Genomic DNA, 19,999 nt, shown 5'->3' with positions numbered 1-19,999 from the left:
ATTTTAAGGTAAGAAACAGGCCTCCCCAAAGTAGACCTAAAGATACATGATTTATTTCTGGTTAAGGATACATTTAAACAGGGCTCTTTTTGTATAAAAAGCCCAGCAGGAACTCATTAGCATAATAGGCCACACCCAACACCAGGAACCTATTAGCATATTGGGCCACACCCCTGACAGAACAGCTCATTAGCACATTAGGCCGCACCCCCATGTTACCAGAAGTGTGGTTATCCAGCCACACCCACCTTTTGCTTGTTATTCTGTTTACCTTGTTTGTTGTCAAAACCCAGGGCCTTTTTTTGTAGCAGGAACTCCTTTGCATGTTAGGCCACACACCCCTAATGTAGCCAATCCCAATGAGTTTCTGCTGTTCGGTGTGGCCTGTTATGCTAATGAGTTCCTGCTGGGCGTGGCCAACTCGGGAGCCAGCCAGAATGCCGTTCCTGTGCGTTCCTGCCCAAAAATAGCCCTGCATTTAAATCCAAGGAGTTTAAAACCCTATCTTCAAGCTGTTGAACCCTACCCCTTATGGTCTGCAAAGATAATTGATGAAGTAGGAATGATTGGTTTGAATCCGGAAGAGCTTTTTGATATGGGCTTGAATAAATCAAAGGCCCTGGTATTGCAAAGGCTAAGTGACAGTGAATCTCAAAACGATGAAGCGATGCTCCCTATAAACTACAGCCGTTTGAAAACATGGCCGGATTATACACCAGCTCCATACTTCTCGAATATAATTTACAAGAGATATAGATGGACCTTTTCGAGAGGACACTTCGATGCATTTCCTTCCGCAGTACTATTTGGCAGATTTTCTCAGTTACCACTGCAGAAACAATATTGTCCCTGTTCTGGAAAAGTGATTGAATCTGTAACACAAGTTCTCCTGCATTGTGAATTTTATCACAAAGAAAGATTGCAATTAATTACTCCACTCCTCTCTAAATTTATACCCCTGAAATATTATATGAATTTTAGGTCTGAAGTACTCTGGAAATATCTCTTAGAAGATACGCAGAAATCTGTAACGTATGCGGTAGCAAAATTTTGTACTATAGCAATCAGAAAGCGGAAATGTTTGGAATTGTCGTAATAGTTTTTTTTTTTTAGCTCCGAGGTTTATGAATATTAGATGGTTTTAAGTGATGCTGTGATCTTACGTTGGTTTTTGACCGTAATAAATATTGCCTGACTAATAAATATTGACTGACTCCTGGAGATTTGGGGGTGGAGCCTGTGGAGGAAAGGGACCCTCAGCAGCCATTTTCTCCAGGGGAACTGCTCTCTGTCGCCTGGTGATGAGCTGTAATTCCAGGGGGGTCCCCAGGTCCCACTTGGAGGCTGGCAACCGTTATCTGGAGAGCAAAAATAAACCTTAAAGAATAGCAAGTTTTTTGCTCTAGTATAGGCTTTCATGGTCTTGGGCACCCCATTTCAACAGATTCATGTCAGATATATCTGCCAAAGTGTGCTTTCTGCCAGAAAAGCTTGGGCAAGAACAAAGACTTCCTCTTGGTTGTTGTTGTTTTTTTGGGGGGAAGATTTCTTGCTTTCTTGCCGCTTTTCCCCATCCCCCACTCAACACAGACTCTTAAGTACAAGAACTCCTAATTCCCGAGGATTAATCTTTCTAAGATTCTAAGACTGATGGACATTTGGTGACATTTCAAGGTTAAAAACAAACTTCCTGAGCTGCAGGAATCTGCAGGCTTTCTAGTTAACCTTTGCAAACAGCCGAAACCCATCAGAAGCAGCTCTCTTACTCGCTAGCATAAATAGGAGATGCATTTTTTTTTAAGAGGCAAATGCTTGGGATCTATTTTCATATGCTAAAGGGTGTGTCAGCTAAGAATAAGAATGTCACCAACACTGCTGGGACGGCATTTGCTCTGAATATCTTTTCTCCAGCAGGACTCTGTCCATCTCCATAAAGGCAAATATAACTTGCGAGCCCAGAGTCTAATATTTTATCTTCCTGCAATAAATTGATTTAAAATAGCCCGCTTGAGCAGAAGTAGAGAATGCAAGTCATAAAAATGAGGTATGGTTATGAAGATGTACATTACATTTCATTTCTTATTTTGGCGAAGAAAAATACGGACTTGCAACCAATGTTCCCTCTAAGCTGTGGAGTCCTGTGAGCAAAAATTCTACTTGGTGAAGCAGTGGCATTAAAGTTGTGAGCGAGCGATTTGGCTACTGCATAAATTAGTTTGCTCCGGAGCCCTCCTTCCTGAGCTAAGGCAAAAATATGTGAGCTGGAGGCTAAAAAACTGTGAGCGAGCTCAAACTAACTCAGCTTAGAGGGAACACTGCTTGCAACCACAATGTTACCAAAAGCATAGATGAGTTCTTGCACTTCTGTTTAAAAGAAAGAGGGTCCTGCAGTGTTAGGGCTTAGGGCTGCCAGCCTCCAGGTGGGGCCTGGAGATCTCCCGCTTTTACAACTGATCCCCAGCTGACGGAGATCTCCCCTGGAGAAAATGGCTGCTTTGAAGGGTGGACTCTATGGAACTGTACCATGCTGAGGCCCCTCCCCTCACCAAACCCCGCCCTCTCCTGGCTCCACCCCCAAAGTCTCCAGGTCCTTTCCAACCCAGACCTGGCAACCCTACCTGGAGATCGGTTGTAAAAGCAGGAGACTTCCAGCTACCACCTGGAAGCTGGCAACCTGATGCAATGTGCCTTTTGAAAACGACCCTTTCACTATTGGGAACGATCATAGGATCAGAAGGGAGTTAGGTCACAGAATATGAACTAACTATAAGAACACCATTCTTATTAAGAACACAAAATGAAGTACTGAACACCCTGATAGTGTAAGAGGACTTAGCCCAAAGTTTTAAAAACAGAACTGTTTTGACTAAAAAACCCTGAAAGTAGCATGTTTTTAGTATTTTTAAAATCAAATAATGAGCTTTTTAAAAAAATATAACAAACCTTGCAATTAACTGGCCAATTTAAATGAAGTTAAGCCTACGTAACAGCGTTCCGTGTGCCTTGGTGTTTAGTCATGCTGGCCACATGACACGGAAATGTCTTCGGACAGCGCTGGCTCTTCGGCTTTGAAACGGAGATGAGCACCGCAACCCTAGAGTCGGATTTGACTGGCTTTCGAGCAAGGGAATTTGACTGGCTTTCGAGCAAGGGAATCTTTAGTAAACCTAACTGAAACCCAATGGACCTCAGAACTGTCTAGTGTTGCCAGGTCTGGGAAGTACCTGGAGATATTGGGGGTGGAGCCTGGGAGGGGGCGGTGTTTGGGGAGGGAACTCAGCAAGGATATAATGCTGTAGAGCAGGCGTGTCAAATTTACGGCCCATGGGCCAGATGCGGCCCACCCAGGGCTTTAATCCACCCCATGGTTCCCCTCTCCCCGCGCCTGTTCTCAGCCTTGGAAGCTCCAGGCTGCCAAAGCTCCCAGCTCCCTCGGCCTTGTCTTTGCCTGCTTCGGCAGGAAGCTCTTCTTTGCTTGCAAAGTTGCAAAGAAAATGTGGAATCGGTTTTCCATTAAGGTCTCTGGGCTCAGATAGACTACTCTGGGACTGTTTCTAGCAATAGAAACAGTGCTCTGGGACTGGAATGACAGCCCCCAGAGTGGAATGACGGTCCCTATCAATAGAACCTGTGTTCTAGGACTGGAATGACAGGGCCCAGAGTGGAATGACAGCCCCTGGGAGTAGCAGCAGTGTTCTGGGAATAGATTCCACTCTGGGGGTCCTCATTCCATTCCCAGAATGTTTCTGCTGATCCCAGGGACTGTCATTCCACTCTGGGGGCTGTCATTCCAGTCCCAGAGTAGTCTATCTGGGCCCAGAGACCTTAATGGAAAATCCATTCTGCATTTTCTATGCAGCTTTATCTGTGTTGCAGTGTATTTCAACGGAGTGGAGCTCAAGTAGTTCCAGTTTCCAGTGTTTGTATGCCAGCTGAAGTTGTTGCTTGATGGAGCTGTCTCCTTGTAAATAAACAGGTGATGTTTTGAGCCAGCTTGTGTCTGCGGAATGGACCTGAGAACGGGTGCCTGAGTGAGTACTCTGACCTGGAATCTCACAACCAAAGGAGGACATTACGCTGGAGAGTCACTGCCACTCTGAGTAGACCTGGGGCGGGGGGGCGAAGCTTGCGATGCGCAGTTGCATTGCCCAGCCATTTCATGTTTTCCTTAGGCTCAGAACATTTTATAGTTTTAGTATATATTTTTAGCTTCTACTGTGACCCTTGTGCTTTTTCGTCATGTTTTATTTTAAAAATTCCACTGCCAAATCCCACTATTCCCCCACCTTTCCATTTTAGGCAGGCATCTTGTATGGGGAGGGGGGCAGAAGGTTTGGGAGGTGTGAGTTATCAAAGACTATTAAATAAACAACATATCTCAAGAGATTTACGCATGTTTGTATTTTAATGTTTTTAAATCTTTAACTGTGTTTACCTGTATCCTTTATAAAGTTTATATCTCCGCTACCTGGCATTACATTTTACGGCACCCTGGTAATTAGGAAAGCTTTCAGGAGTTCCACGGGGTACAAAGAAAATGAGAAGGGTCTACAGGTACATGGGCTTCTGAGCAAAACATGGATATGCTGAGTTGCTGCCAGCTTTTCGACATACCTATGGATTGGTTTGCACACTTGGCAGGGTGCCTCCACATTTCTGCAGTGCAATCCACCATGGGCTTGTCCGCCTGTGGCTATGTCAAGAACCAGAAATACATGTGCCTACAGCTACATGGGACGGGAGCACATCTCATAATCCTAGCAGCATTTTGCACCGCAAGAACACTTATAAACTGGCATGCATAGCCACTCTCATGTGCATATTTAATTTATATGAAACCACAGCCATGTGACTGCAGGCACACGCAAGCCTAGGGACAATGGACTGAAGAGAATTCTCTGTAGGCACTGCTAGGAATGAGCTGGGAGGTTAAAATGGCCCTGGAACAAGCTTCCCTTTAAATGGTTTCTTGTGAGCGGGGCCCGGCTACCTACACGTGCCTGAACTCCAGGCGGCAAATTCACCGCTTGGAGTTCAGGCATGCGGCTGGCGGCAGTCCCTCTCCCTCCCCTCCTGAGGATTTACAGGGCCCTCCAGCTGATTGGTGGGCCACGTGCTCCCGCTGATCAGCTGGAGGGCCCTGTAAATCCTCAGGAGGGGAGGGAGAGGGGTGGCCACAGGTGGTCGCTGTTGGGAGTGAGGCTTCCCCCACCAACCAGGTGGCTGGTGGTGGGCAGGAGGCCCTGAAATCAAGGGACCCCCTGCCCCCACCTTGGGATTGGCGAACCTACATTTTCTCCAGGTGAACTGATCTCTGTCACCTGGAGCCTTGTAATACCACCTGGAGATTGACAACCCTACTGGACACCACCATGTATGTGAAGCGCTTTCTGCCACACTCTTGAAATATGTACAAACGTTTTTTCTTGGGAGTGACTTTCAAGGCCGTTAGTGGCCTGAAATGCATCTTGGAAAGTAATCTACTGAATGCTATGTGGGCAAAAATCTTGTTAACAACAGCAACAACGCTTCGTATTACAATTGATTATTATAACAATGTGCCATAATTATTGTAAATTTATTATAATAAGACGTATAATAATAATTACTTCTACACAGCTGTTGTTGCTCCTACCACTATGTTGTTGGGTTTCCTTTTTTGTTTCCACAATGCTTACAGCCGAGTTACCGATTTAAGACGGGACACCGGGGCGTTTAACAGGCCGTGGCTTCTAGCCATTTGCGCAGCGTCACACAGAATGCCAAAACGGAATTTTTCGAGTTACTTACCCAGAATGAATGGGACTGGAGACAAGGTTAACGTTATCCAGGGTGTCTGCAGCCCAACTATAATGCCTGAGCGAGTCAGAGTCGAACTCCCTTGGAAATGTCAGGTGCTTTAAAGAGAAGCAGAAGTGTCAAAGTTCGCAGGGAAACAAACGTAAAACATGTTCTATGATCGACCCCCATCAAAAGAGCAAACAGATCGTCCCCAGTGCTTAATAGCACCTATAATGATTATGACTCGTTTACAGGGGTCATTTCCTAGAAAAAGAGGTGCAGGAGCTCATTAGCATAACTCATTAGCATAACTTATTTGCATATGCCACACACCCCTGGCATCACCGGAAGTGTGTCAGAAGGCAACACCCACCGCTCAGGCTCCACTGGACTGTTTTGGATTGCTAGCTATTGGGGGGGGGGGGAACGTGCAGATCTGTCCTTGCAGAGGAGGGAGAGCTTGAACCTGAATAAAACTTGGTCTTAAAGGTGCCACTGGACTGTTTTGGATTGCTAGCTGGGGGCGCTCTGCAACTTACCTGGCTGCTTCTTGCTCTGACTGAGGGCTGCTGGGAGCAGGGAGTGGGGCTTGTTGCATGTGCCCACCCCCTTGGCTCTTTACTGCCGGAGCTCCGCTCCTGTGCGCTCCCACAGGAAATGACCCCTGCTCATTTATATAGCATTTTTTGTTTTTGTTAGGTCACTGTAATGCACGTTACACAACTCCAACCAGAAACAAAGTAGCCCCTCTCTTAAGTAGCAAACTTTGAAGCCTGCCTCCAAGGGAAGAGTTATTTAAGCTGAACTTCCTCCAGCCCAAGGTAGGATACCGTAAGCAAAGCCGTACACCTCAATGAGGATTTTATTAGAAATCCCCTCACTAATTATAATGCTACCTTAAAATTATATCCAAAAGAATGTATTGCTCATGAGGCACTCTTGTATAGTCATGCCCTGCCCACCCCTTCAATACTTCCACAGAATGTCTAAATGATGCACGCACTGTCTGGGTAACGTGTGACCCTGAGACTGAGAAGGCAAAAGGCTTCCATTTGTCACGTACCAAGTTGAACAAAAGAGGCTGTAGCTCAGTAGAGCCCGTGCTTTGCACAAAGAAGCTTCAGCTTCTGGGATCTCTAGACAGACGATCACCGCTAACCGGGTGCTGGGAAAGACCTTTTTCTGCCCGACACCCTGGAGAGCCACTGTCATTCAGAGTAGACAATGCTGAGCTAGACGGACCAATAGTCTGATTCGACAGCTTCACACTCTCCCTTTCCTTCGCGGGGTAGTGGAAAGCGCCATCAAGTCACAGCTGACCTACGGTGGCCCTGTAGGGTTTTCAAGGCAAGAGACGTTCAGAGATGGTTTGCCACTGACTGCCTCCGCATCCCTTGGAGATCTCCATCCAAATGCTAGCCATGGCTGTCCCTGCTTAGTTTCCAAGATCTGACCAGATCGGGCTAGCCTGGGCTATCCAGGTCAGGGTCCCTCCTTTCCTTTGTTGTTGTTGTTCAGTTGCACAGTTGAGTCTGACTCTTCCCGACCCCATGGACCAGATCACGCCAGGCCTTCCGGTCTTCTGCCATCCTCTGAAGTTTGCTCAACTTCATGTTCGTTGCATCTATGATACTGTCTAACCATCTCATCCTTTGCCGTCCCCGTCTTCTTTGGCCTTCAATCTTTCACAGCATCAGGGTCTTCTCCAGTGAGTGCTCCCTTCTCATTGGGTGGCCAAAGTATTTGAGCTTCAGTTTCATTATCTGGCCTTCCTTTCCTTACAGTTGGCTTATTGAATGGCAGTGTCAGACTTCTGGTCAAGAGACTCCCAACAACACTCTCTTTGGCAGTGATTTGTTTATTGAGATATCGGCATGATCCAGGCTAGTGCAGTACCGTGTCAGAACTGAGGTTCAAGCAGGAAAATCCAAAGATATAGACAGTTCAAACTAAAGCTCCTCTAACCTAACCAGTCACACGTCTCAGCCAGCCTGCCTAGCTCTTGTGTTCACTAACCCGCCCCCTTGGGAATATATGATCCCGTTATCTACAATAGCAAAAAAATCCTTCATACAATTTCATATGTTACATTAAACTGGAGTCCTTCTCAAATACACCTATCTCTTTTTAAAAACAAAACCCTGTGCTTTAATTGGGATCCATCTGACCTCAATGCTTTTGACAAGAGAAGGAGAGTTACAATTAAAGTTTGCCATTCCTGCCAAAAAACCAGGGACGTCAGGAATTGTAATTCAAGCATACTGAAAGCCACTGTGGACATACAAACTTGCTAAGCGTGGCAGGAATACCAAAATATTGCTATCCAGGTCACTGAACAAGAATGCTACCATTTAAACTTTTAATGAGTGCCCGCTTCTCAAAACCCTTTCATTAAAGAACGAGGGATTCTTTCATAATCCTCCCTTCCAGAAAACACTGTTCTGTAAAGACACCTTTGTTGTGATTATATAAACACATCACTGTCCTGACTTTTAAACCAAAAGTAACATTCTGGAATGTTCAGGCAGTTGACCTCAAACAGAATCTGATCGAAGAGAACGGGATAGAGACGTCCAAAGAGATTTCCAGTGTTTGACTGGGTGTGTCAAGGCCACCATTTCACCAGCTAACCACAAGGTAGAGAGCAAACCTCACCCACAGGCTTATGATTTAATACAGGGAGACAATAAGAGAGGAGAGAGAAGGAAGAGGAAAGGGAAAGCTGGAAGCCATAAGTCAGGGAGAGAATTTTTTTTAAGTGGATGATCAGATAATGTTTGAGAATAGGGTAATACAGTGCGTACATCAGAAGGAAAGGTCTTGAACAGGCTGAGAGTAGAAGGGGAATAAACAAGACATATAAGCCACACAGCTGCCAACATTAGTTTTATAAAGTCAGAAAGTCGCAGAAGAATGAAGAAAGAAGGCAGGAGAAGAGAGAGAATTTCACAAATGGGTCAATGCCTCATAAGCATGTAGCAACATCCCACTATCTCCAGACGTCTCTCCTAACTCATCCCTCACATTCATTTATTGCCCACAACTCTCACACAGGCATCAATATGCCCTCACATTCCTCACACTCACATACACGTTTCATGGGGGGGGGGGAGAGAAACAAACCCTCTCCCCAGCGCTGCAACCCCCAAACGAGCTGTGGCCTTCTCTAGCAGTCAGGGAACTCCAGATTTTTATGTTGGTTGGCCTTAAATGAGTTTCAGAGTTTCTGTCACCTAGGGTTCCCAAATCCCCCCGGGGGGCGGATTTCCCCCCGCTTTTGAGGCCTGATTTCCGCCCCCGCGGAATTGGGCCCGGGGGAAACCCCACCCCCGCGCCGCCCGGATGTGACGTACAGACGCCGGGCACGCTGGGGGCGGGGCCACAGCCATTTGAGGGGAAAACAGAGCCCTCAAATGGCTGTGGCCCCGCCCCCAGCATGCCCGGCGTCTGTACGTCACATCCGAGCGGCGCGCGCGCTTCGCACGCACGCACACCCTCCAGACACCGGGCAGGAGCCCCCCACTGCCAGGTAAGATTCATTTGGCAACCCTACTGTCACCTTGTGCCCAAACAAACAAAATCTCTCTCATGAATAAGAACACCCTCTTGATCGCCACCCATATGCAAACAAAACACTCCTGTAAAAATTCTCAACCATCTCCTGGTGGTATAACCAGTATAATGTCTTAATAAAGGAGCATGGAGAACATTTCTGTTATCTGGTCAATTATTTCATGGAAATAACAAAAAAGAAGGTAACCCGTGTTCGGAAAAAATACTTGTGGCAACATTGCCAGCCATAGGTGGTTAAAGAAATTTTTCACAGAACTGTGAAAAGGCAAAAGCTGCTTGATAAAGTTTGCGAAATAGAAGAATTCCACAGTTACAAGCAGTGTTCCCTCTAAGCTGAGTTAGTGTGAGCTAGCTCACAGTTTTTTAGCCTCCAGAGCTCACAGATTTTTCTCTTAGCACAGGAAGGGATGGCTCCAGAGCAATCTAATTTATGCAGTAGCCAAATCGCTCACTCACAACTTTAATGCCAGTAGCTCACCAAATAGCATTTTTTCTCACAAGACTCCACAGTTTAGAGTGAGCATTGGTAACAAGCTAGCCTGACCCATTAATCTGAAAACCATGGGGTTTATCTCAGCAGAGTTAGGGATGGACTTTTTAGAAAGTCATCCTATTGCTAGCAATCGTTTAAATGTTGGATATAACTATTTTGGGGGGAGTTTCCAAAATATGACATTTCAACACATATATCACTTGTCCGCCTAGAAGCACAGAAGGTTGGCTGTACAAAGTTACTTTCCCCAATCTATCTGTAACTTCCGCCAAGACTTTGCTTATTCAGGATTTCTGAAGATTGTAGCGTGAAGGAGACTGAAAGTAGTTGCACCATACATTCAGAAGATGGCAGAAACCACCAGAATTCTGAAGCTGAGGACCTAACAGAGTCCTCAGCGTCCAGACCGGTTATTTTGGTCCAACATAGTTGCTCTTCCCAAAAAGATTAAACGGGGCTCAGTCACGCATCCACATCTGTCAGCCATTCCACAGTCACACACATTCCATCGTACAGCGAGTTAGAAATGGAGACAAATAGCCACCACATAGCATGTGGTGCTTTCAGTCCCCCACACATTCATCACGTGTGGGCGGATGTCTGAACTCCCCTCTTGCAAAGTCAAGCCGTTTGGGAAGTCTGAAGGTTCCCTTCCGTTTCCGCCACCCCTTTTTTTCTGATCAAAACTTCCCGCAACTTTTTAAACTGCCGCAAGCAGAGACGCTGCCATATCGCGCCAAGGCTCCAGTCTGACCGCGGCCTAAAGGGGACATACAGATGTGTGTAAGAAAACAGACCCCAGTGCACAAAAGGCATATATGGAAGGATAAACATGCCTCTAAAACCCTGCAAGGGAAAAAGAGCTTGAGGGAGGGGAAGACTTGGAGTGAAGAACCGGTAGGTTAAGCCTGCCTTCCCCCACCTGGTGATTCCCTACTCTCAATCTGATGGCTTATCTCTTAAAAAAAAATGTGGTTGAGACTTTAATACAAGTGTTTGCATGTACTGAATCTTTCGTTAGGGCCCCATTCCCAACTCTTCAAACACCCATGATCTTCCTCCAGGGAAAAATTACGATCTGACCTCATCCAGAGCATAAGAGTGAAGGCAGTCAGCCTTATCCAACAATAGGGGCGAAACAATGAGGACGGCATTCGGCTCCTGTTTGTTGGTCACAGAGAAACGGTGGCTTCCAAAGTTAGGCTGAAGAGTCATCAGAGCACAATGCTGTTTTGATATTTAATTCAGAAGACAATGCTGTTTTGATATTTAATTCAGAAGACAATGCTGTTTTGATATTTAATTCAGAAGACAACGCTGTTTTGATATGTAATTCAGAAGAAAGCTAAAATCCAGTTTGGTGTAGTCGTTAAGTGCGCGGACTCTAATCTGGGAGAACCGGGTTTGATTCCCCACTCCTCCACTTGGACCTGGCTGGATGACCTTGGGCAAGCCGTAGTTCTGATGAGAGCTGTTCTTGAAAAAGAGCCGTTTCTGTCGAGAGCTCTCTCAGCCCCACCTACCTCACAGGGTGTCTGTTGTGGGGAGGGGAAGGGAAAGGAGTTTGTAATCCGCTCTGAGACTCCTTCGGATAGTGAAGGGCGGGGTATAAATCCAATCACTGCTTCTTCTTCTTCTTCTTGAACAACAACAGATGGTCACTTGAAACATTAAAGCTTCTTAAACTATCCGTCTCTAGTACCGGGCAAAATGCACCAAGGAATCTGTTGTAAAAGGGACACTCAATCACAAATTGAGAGAAAATGATTTCTTGGTAAATGATTTCCTGGCAAAGCACTTTACATACATTGTGAAGCTCCAACTATAGGATATGTCCCTGCCCAAGTCAGAAGTTAAGTATACTGTGTGCAAAACAATCCTATGATATCATAAGAAAGACTCAGAAACTGCATGGCCATGCTGGTATCCAGTATGAACGAACTTATTTAAAGAGAAGTACACTGTCCTTTCTGTATGCTCTTTTGCGATATGAGGAGGAGGTCCTTCCACACCTTTAACACCAGCACAGCAAAAGCAAGTAAGCCTCTTGTTGTTTAAGTAAACACTCCCCATGCTGGCAAATGGTAGTACCTATATCTAGCCTCACTGGCCTGGCTGGAATTCCCTGCCACCACCATGGCTTTGCCTTGCATCTTTCAGCTGAAGCAGCCAGGTGCCCAAACTCCAGAAGCAAACAGAACCTGCCTTAATTTAGCTCCAGAGTTCAGCACATCTCTAATGAATCACCGAACTATAATACGATCTATTCAAAGCTTGGAAGTCAAAAGGGAATCACGCCTCCACCAGCAAAACACAGCACTATCTGAAATATCACAGGTACATGGATCAATTCACCAAAAAAGCTTTACGCCCCACATTCATTCTTTTGTCTTTATTGCTGCCCCCTGAACAATGGTTAACGCCAGTGGAAAAGATAGCAATATTATTTACAGAATTTATATCCTGCCTGTCTGCCCTCACAAGGGCCACCAAGGCTGCTAACGATTGAAAACCTAACACAATAAGATCACATTTCAAAACCATAAAAACCAACCTCCCCCAAACACACATCATTCCAGCCAGGGCTATTTTTGGGCAAGAACGCACAGGAACGGAGTTCCGGCTGGCTCCCCAGTTGGCCACACCCAGCAGGAACTAATTAGCATAATAGGCCACACCCAACATCAGGAACTCATTAGGATTGGCTACATTAGGGGTGTGTGGCCTAACATGCAAAGGAGTTCCTGCTACAAAAAAAGGCCCTGGGTTTTGACCACAAACAGGGTCAACAGAATAAGAAGCAAAAGGTGGGTGTCGCTGGATAACCACACTTCTGGTAATATGGGGGTGCGGCCTAATGTGCTAATGAGCTGTGCTGTCAGGGGTGTGGCCCAATAGGCTAATGAGTTCCTGCTGTTGGGTGTGGCCTATTATGCTAATGAGTTCCTGCTGGGCTTTTTCTACAAAAAGAGCCCTGATTAAGACACATTAAAACCAGAGTTAAAATATGTACGAAGACATAAAAACAACCATTAAAACATTGGTCAGGAAGGAGTGATCACTGGGATTGCCAGGAGGGGGGGAAAAGTCTTCACCCACTGGGAGAAGATGGCAACGGAAGGGGACAGATGCATCTCCCTGAGGACAGCGTTCCAAAGCTTTGGTGCTATGACCGAGAAGGCCGAACCTCAGAAGGTGGGGGCACCCAAACCAGGACCTCTGAAGAGGACTATAGTGGTCAGGCAGGTTGCAAGCTCTAATCAGTGACTTAATTGGTATGGTCAATTGACTAAAACATTAATCTACAACAAAAACGTTGCCTCTGACAAAACAGGAAGGCTGATAAAGACAAAGCGGCCAGAATGGGGACTGATGTTGGAGCTCAACAAATGGATGGACTACCAGCCATGGTAGGAAAGAAGAAGAAGAGATTTGATTTATACCCTGCCCTTCACTTGGAGTCCCAGAGCGGCTTACAAACTCCTTCCCCTCAACAGACACCCTGGGAGGTAGGTGGGGCTGAGAGAGCTCTTTCAAGGACTGCTCGTGAAAGAACAGCTGTGAAAGAACTATGGCTTGCCTAAGGTCATCCAGCAGCTGCAAGTGGAGGAGTGGGGAATCAAACCCAGTTCTCCCAGATTAGAGTCCGCGCATTTAGCCACTACACCAAACTGGCTCTGCGGGATCTGATGGGGTGGGGGGAGCAGATATAGCACAGGCACTGGGGCTGAAACCCCCATTGTTTATGTACATAAGCCATAGAAGTAGAAGGAACTCACCTGATCTTTTGATGGCACCAGCAGCTCTTCAATCATCATGCTGTCCCGAGCGAAGGAGCTTCTGTTCAGAGTGTAGGACCCAGCCGAACTAAAGGAGCGGAGGCTGATTGTATTTACAATTTACCACACAATGTGAATGTGATAATGAGATGGAGAAAAGAAAAATTAATACATGCAACTTCCAGGGAACTGGCAAAAAAAAAAGAGTGGGGCGATATATTTAAATGTTTGTATGAAATTTTAAAAGACGCTTTAAGAAGTCATAATTCACGTAATTCCTTTAAATTTTTGCTTTGTCCCATGGGTGTTACAGTTATCTAAATCAGTGTCGTATACTGTTGGCTTTCAGTGATGTGTTTGCAAACATATGTTCAGCTACGTGGAGTGTGATTTAAAGCATGTGTGCTCAAAAAGGGAACAATGGATTTCTACGGGAGTTACTCTAGCGTAAGTGTGTTTAGGATTCATGCCAGGACCTCTCTACAAAACCTGTTTAAATGGGGACTTCTGTGTTCTATTTGTTCTATTTTGTTTTGCGTGGGGGAAGAAGAAGAAAAAGAAGAAGAGATTGGATTTATACCCCGCCCTTCACTTGGAGTCTCAGAGCGGCTTACAAACTCCTTCCCCTTCCCCTCCCCACAACAGACACCCTGTGAGGTGGGTGGGGCTGAGAGAACTCTTGACAGAAACTGCTCTTTTTCAAGGACAGCTGTGCCGGAGCTTGTGACTGACCCAAGGTCACATCAGCAGGTGCAAGTGGAGGAGTGGGGACTCAAACCCGGTTCTCCCAGATTAGAGTCAGCACACTTAACCACTACACCAAACTGACTCTAGAAAATGCAACTAAGATTTTTAAGTTCTCGTGAAGCTACTTCATTCTCTTGTCTCACTGTGAACAGGAGCTCTAGAGCAAGTCTCTTGCGCTTTGTGGAGAAAAATGCACCAAATCAGTGGTCTCCAACCTTTCTTGACCCTGGGCCCACTTGTAACACCCTTGGTGGTAGCGCAGGACTCACTGAGTGTGAGCACATGACAGGATGTAGCATGACAGCAGAGTCATGTGACATGAAGAGGAGGAGTCCCATCTGGGCTAAAAAGGAATCCTTTCCACCACTGTGAGATCTCGCCTTGTCATCCTACTGCTTCTCTCAGCATGCATGTGAAGTGAGGCGCGGGGGGGGGGTGTCTCTCTTGTTCTCTACACATGTACACTAGCAACTGGTCCCTCTAGGCTTACCAAGTGGCGGCGGGGGATCCGCACTTCTTCACAGGATCCCTGCCGCGGGGACGGCGACACGCGTTGCACCCGTCGCCAGGATGTGACGCTACGCGTCGCTCTGGCAATGGGACTCCAAACAGCCCCACTGCCAGAGCGACGCGTTGCGTCACATCCTGGTGACGGCGGTGCAACACGTATTGCTGTCCCGGTGGCAGGGATCCTGTGAAGAAATGCGGATCCCCCGCCGCCACTTGGTAAGCCTAGGTCCCTCCAAAAACAATACAAAATGGTGGCCCTGTTGAGTTGAACCAGGGGGAGTTCTGCAAACCGTGGGAGAGTTCTGACTTATGTGCTGAAGACCCTGCACTAGATTTAGCATAAATCATCATTCTCAGCCATGAACTCACTAGGAAGGCCTAAGAAGAAGAAGCGATTGGATTTATACCCCGCCCTTCACTACCTGAAGGTGTCTCAGAGCGGATTACAAACTCCTTTCCCTTCCCTTCCCCCACAACAGACACCCCGTGAGGTAGGTGGGGCGGAGAGAGCTCTGACGGAAACGGCTCTTTTTCAAGAACAGCTCTTATCAGAACTATGGCTTGCCCAAGATCATCCAGCGAGGTGCAAGTGGAGGAGTGGGGAATCAAACCCAGTTTTCCCAGATTAGAGTCCGCACACTCAACCACTACACCAAACTGGCTCTTAGACACATGACTATTTTCTCAGCCAGGCCAACTGAAATATGGGAATAACACTACTGGCCTACCATACAGGGCTACTGAAAAGATACCCAAGAAAATACATATGGAACATTCTAAGTGCTTGAAAGGTGTTTAGATTATGTATTGTTAGTATTGTGATTACTATTGTTGTTATTTAATGGAAGATTTAGAGTAAGCTGAATATGCTGAGATCAAGGGAAATGTTGGGTCTCTGTGCATTATACATTAAACCCTGGAAGCTACATCGAGTTAGAACACATGCTACACATACAGGCATGCTTGCTGCTTATGACTAAAAAGAAAGAATACGTCAAACGAAAATCCAGCAAAACAAAAATGCTTTTGAACTAGTTTTTTTTTTAAATATAAAGCTCCAACAGTTTATAGCATGCACTTTGAACTTCTGAATAAATTTTTTTTACAAGATTCCATTTCAAAATATATCCCACTTAGATGGTTTCTCTTGATGGCTGGAGGACATAAAGCAGAGTTGGCCCCTGGGTTATTATTAAAACCACCCTTCCCTACAAAAGACTTAAAGAAATCAGACCGTACATTATGATGCAGTCACCGAAATATTATTGTCTAACATGGAGCATAACAGAAAACTGCACATCACCGCACAATGCTGAGGAAATTTTTAAAAAATGAAGAAACTAATGAGAAATGGTAAAAGTGGAGAAATGTCACAAGGGTCCCATGCTTTCTTACCTGACCTTAGGACTATTTTTAAAGAAATGTATAGGGGGAAAGAAACAAGGAAAGATAGAAAGCAAAGAATCAGACGCTGAAGAAAAGCATAATGCCATGGATGGATGACGTAGACATTTAATGTAATTTATTGCTTTAATGTTACACTCAAAATCAGCCAGGTGATAATCGATCTGCACTTCTGGCTACACACAGTGGTTCTCAAATCACCAGTGGTTTTCACCACTCGTAATAGATGTTACAAGTAAGAGTGAACATAAACCTCACAAGGTGATGGTTGCTGCATGACAGAGTTAACTGAGGTTATCTACCACTGCACTATCTACAGAACACAGAATCAGATCCAGTGTGTCAATTGTCACATGGGAGGGTGACCAAATGTATGGAGACTAGAGTTGCTACTTATATAGTGCTGACAGGAGATCTCCTGGCAATGTGCCTCATCTCCACCCTAGCTCAGAAGAGCAATGGGGGGAAACGGGTGTGTGTGTGAGAGAGAGTGTGCCGGGAAGTAACTTCCTGTTTCAAAACAGGAGGTGACTTCATGATGTCCTATGACTTTTCAAATCTGAATGGTAAAACAACAATTTGGAAATTCCTAGAGAGTCTTGGTTTCATTTCCTGTTTCAGAACAGGGAGTGAGATCACAACACTACAGGATTTTCAGTCTCTATATTTTTTACTATAGAGCTTGAAAACTGCTAGAGCATCATGACATCACTTCCGGTTTTGAAACAGGAAATGGGTATTGCCAGGCGAGGGCTGTCAAGACTAATTGAGACAACCCATAACTACCATACCTGTTAAGGAGGTCCCAGCATGGATGCTGAAGACCTCAAGGACAGTCAGCCTTGGAGATCTCACCACCAGGTCTGAGATCACCTCAAGGAGATCAGGCAGGGAGGTTGCAGAGCAGTGGGTGGGTACTGCAGAACCAAGTTCCCTAGTTGTGTGAAAGTCACCCAACACTAGGCATATACAGCCTGATAGAGGGCTTGGTGGGAGATGGGGGTTAGGTGTTACTCTCTTCCACTGTCACACATAGTGGAGTTGGAGTGTTCGGGGTCTTCTAGGGCACAGTCTCAATCCACGTGAGACAGGCTGGCCCAACTGGCCCTAGCCAGTGCTGTCTGAGATAGGATAAAGCCAGTGCTTTAGGATACAATCCAGAATGGTCTGCAGTACAATAGGGTTGGTTCTCTGCAGATAAGCTGAGGGGGAAAGGCAGATAATGCAAAAAACCACTGTGTTTCACAAAAGACACTTAAAGCGACACTCCTAAGCAGACTTTCATGCATGAAACTCCCAATGGAGTCAATATGAAGCCTGTAATGTGTGTTTGTGAACTCGTGCTATTTTCTCTGAGTGTAACATACATGTAAGAAACTGCAGATGTAAGCGTTGAGCACATAGCAATGAATAATGGTATTCTTAAACTACATGAATTCTAAGGCTATATCAAGGCATAAAATACTGGCAAATGATTTCAGGTCGACTGGAGAGAAAGCGGTTTTCATAAGGCTACTTTCTGTGGTTCTGAAGATACATGGGCCTTCCCTGATCCACTAAATACTGCTCAGTAGGTCCTCTTTGTCAAATCATTACTACAGTGACAATATAGAGACTGCTGAATAATAGTGCGATCGTAAACAGAGACATGTCCTTCTAAGCCCACTGGCATCAATGGACTTTGAAGGGTGTAACTCAGCATAGGATGGCAGTGATAGTCTACAAACAAATATATAATAAACAGAAATAGCAAACAGGGTTCTAAGATACTCGGGCAAGTAAAAAAAGACAGCTTCAAAACAATCAAAAATAGTCTTGCTCATCTAGTGTGGTTATTTCCAGGATGCCGTGTTAATGGACAACTGAAAAGAAAGTTTGTTAAATGTCCAAAAGATTTATAAAAGAACAAAGAGGGTACAGTGGAAGACAGGGTACCTGATTCGGTCCCAGTTGCACTCATAATAAACAGGACTGAAAAGATACCAACACCCAAGTTTTTACCTTGCGGGAGGTGCCACTCCCTCTTAGACAATGAAAAAGCTTTTTACAACAGATCATTAAACTATAGGAAAAAGTCCTCAGGGCTCAGGCTTGTGAGGTTTAATTATTAGCTTCAAAATAATTCAACTGTCCGTAAACAGCCTATTAAATCCACAACTGTGGAAATAGCCTCTGAATTATTTTGTAGGGCCTTGTCTGTTTCAGATGCTAGACAACGCGGGAAATCCGTGGCTGAAATTTCCAGTCCTATAAATGTTTGCATGGCGCGAAGTGGAAAGGCTGGCGTCAGTCATGTACAATCTTTGACCTATTTCCTTTCCCCCTGTAAGAAAACTGCTTATTCCTTTTGGAAACAAAACACTGTGAGGGATTTAAGTAGCAACACAATTTGCAAACAGATTTAGGCTTTAACAAATTATTCTCCACCTGCACATTTGGGGAAACGAAAAGAAGCAGTCTAGCCAAAGCACCATCCTTCAGGTTTTTTTCCCCTGGCATAAGCTTATGTCGTTTTCATTCTTGGGGGAAAAATAATTAGCGTCGAGAAGTATTACAATCAAATAATTGAACAGACTCCCTTCCCTACCCCCTTCTGCCAAATGGTCATTGTAGCCTAAACGGTCTGGCCAAGAGACAAGGGCTTCCAGCTGTTTTGAAAGGAACACTTTGACATATCTAGAGCATAAGCAGACACCAAGGGGGAAAAAATGAAGAATTAATTTGCTCTGAGCTCTTGCCATAACAAAGCCACCAAGGACTGGGGGAGGGGAGAGCATAAAAAAAAATGGATGCATATTTGAAACACTGGAAGTAATCAGGCAGTCAAATTTTGGGATACCATTTCGCTTTTGGAAGAAAAAAAATACAAACAGGCAACATGATATGTTAAGGAAAACAATGCACCAATGTTTGGTGTGAAATGAACATTTGAACAATGTGCGGAATACCTGGCAGATCGGGCGCCTAGACTGAAGCCCATGTATCCTTCTGCAGGCAGAGAATCATCTCCCAGCTCTTTGAGATCCTGCGGCCCCAAGTACTTGTCCGTATCTCCGGTTATTGCATCGTCACCTGCCAGCACAAAAGCAGGCTGAAATCAGAAGCCATGCACAGAGTTGGAAGGCTTTGCTTAGCTAATCCATTCTGGCCATTCATTGGGCCTGGTTGCTAGAAAGTAAACCTGCTGCATTCCTTGAGGCTTTTGCCTACCCTGATATTAAACTATCCCATTACCTGTTATCTAAATGACATAAAAACCTCAAAGGCATTAATCTATAATTAAGCATAAAGATTATCCCTGCAAATCCAATAGTCTGGCAGGTTTATAGCAGGTGTGACGCTAGTCTGATCTTTCTAGCAATCTCAGGCAAAAAGATTATGAATTAAGAGGTGTTCATCAGCATCTGAGACAACCAAGATCCTGGTCAGCAAGTGTTTTTGTTGGCTGGCTACTGTGAGGAGTGGGTTGGGCCAATGTGACATCCTCCCCAAAGGGACCTGCTCGCTCATCCTATCGCAATGGTCACCTCTCCCTCTAGATTGCTCCTTCACCTCCAAACTGGCAGCTAGGGGAAAAAAGAAGGCAGATTATTCCCTTTGGAAGGCTGGAATTATCCCCAAGGCTTCCAGTTGCCAACCTGATATTTTTGTGGTGGGGAAAAACACTTTTTCTCTCACAAAAGCCTTACCTCCAGAACAGCAGAGTTCATCC

At 45.4% G+C, this 19,999-nt stretch overlaps 1 protein-coding gene across 1 annotated transcript in view; it reads right to left on the bottom strand.

Moving 5' to 3' along the window:
• ANK3 (ankyrin 3, node of Ranvier (ankyrin G)) overlaps positions 1-19,359 on the bottom strand; it is a gene marked incomplete at its 5' end in the record, with an annotated part of 118,114 nt that extends 98,755 nt beyond the window's left edge. Inside the window, 4 exons of the mRNA XM_015419925.1 lie at positions 5,791-5,897; positions 13,627-13,729; positions 16,279-16,290; positions 19,236-19,359. Of these exons, the coding sequence (XP_015275411.1) occupies positions 5,791-5,897; positions 13,627-13,729; positions 16,279-16,290; positions 19,236-19,359 (346 nt within the window). The remainder of the gene's footprint in view (positions 1-5,790; positions 5,898-13,626; positions 13,730-16,278; positions 16,291-19,235) is intronic.
• Between the last annotated feature and the right edge of the window lie 640 nt (positions 19,360-19,999).

Source organism: Gekko japonicus, unplaced genomic scaffold (assembly GCF_001447785.1).
Source record: "Gekko japonicus isolate JY-2015 unplaced genomic scaffold, Gekko_japonicus_V1.1 scaffold3696, whole genome shotgun sequence".
Lineage (NCBI taxonomy): Eukaryota > Metazoa > Chordata > Lepidosauria > Squamata > Gekkonidae > Gekko > Gekko japonicus.
This window is presented reverse-complemented; position numbering and strand designations above follow the sequence as displayed.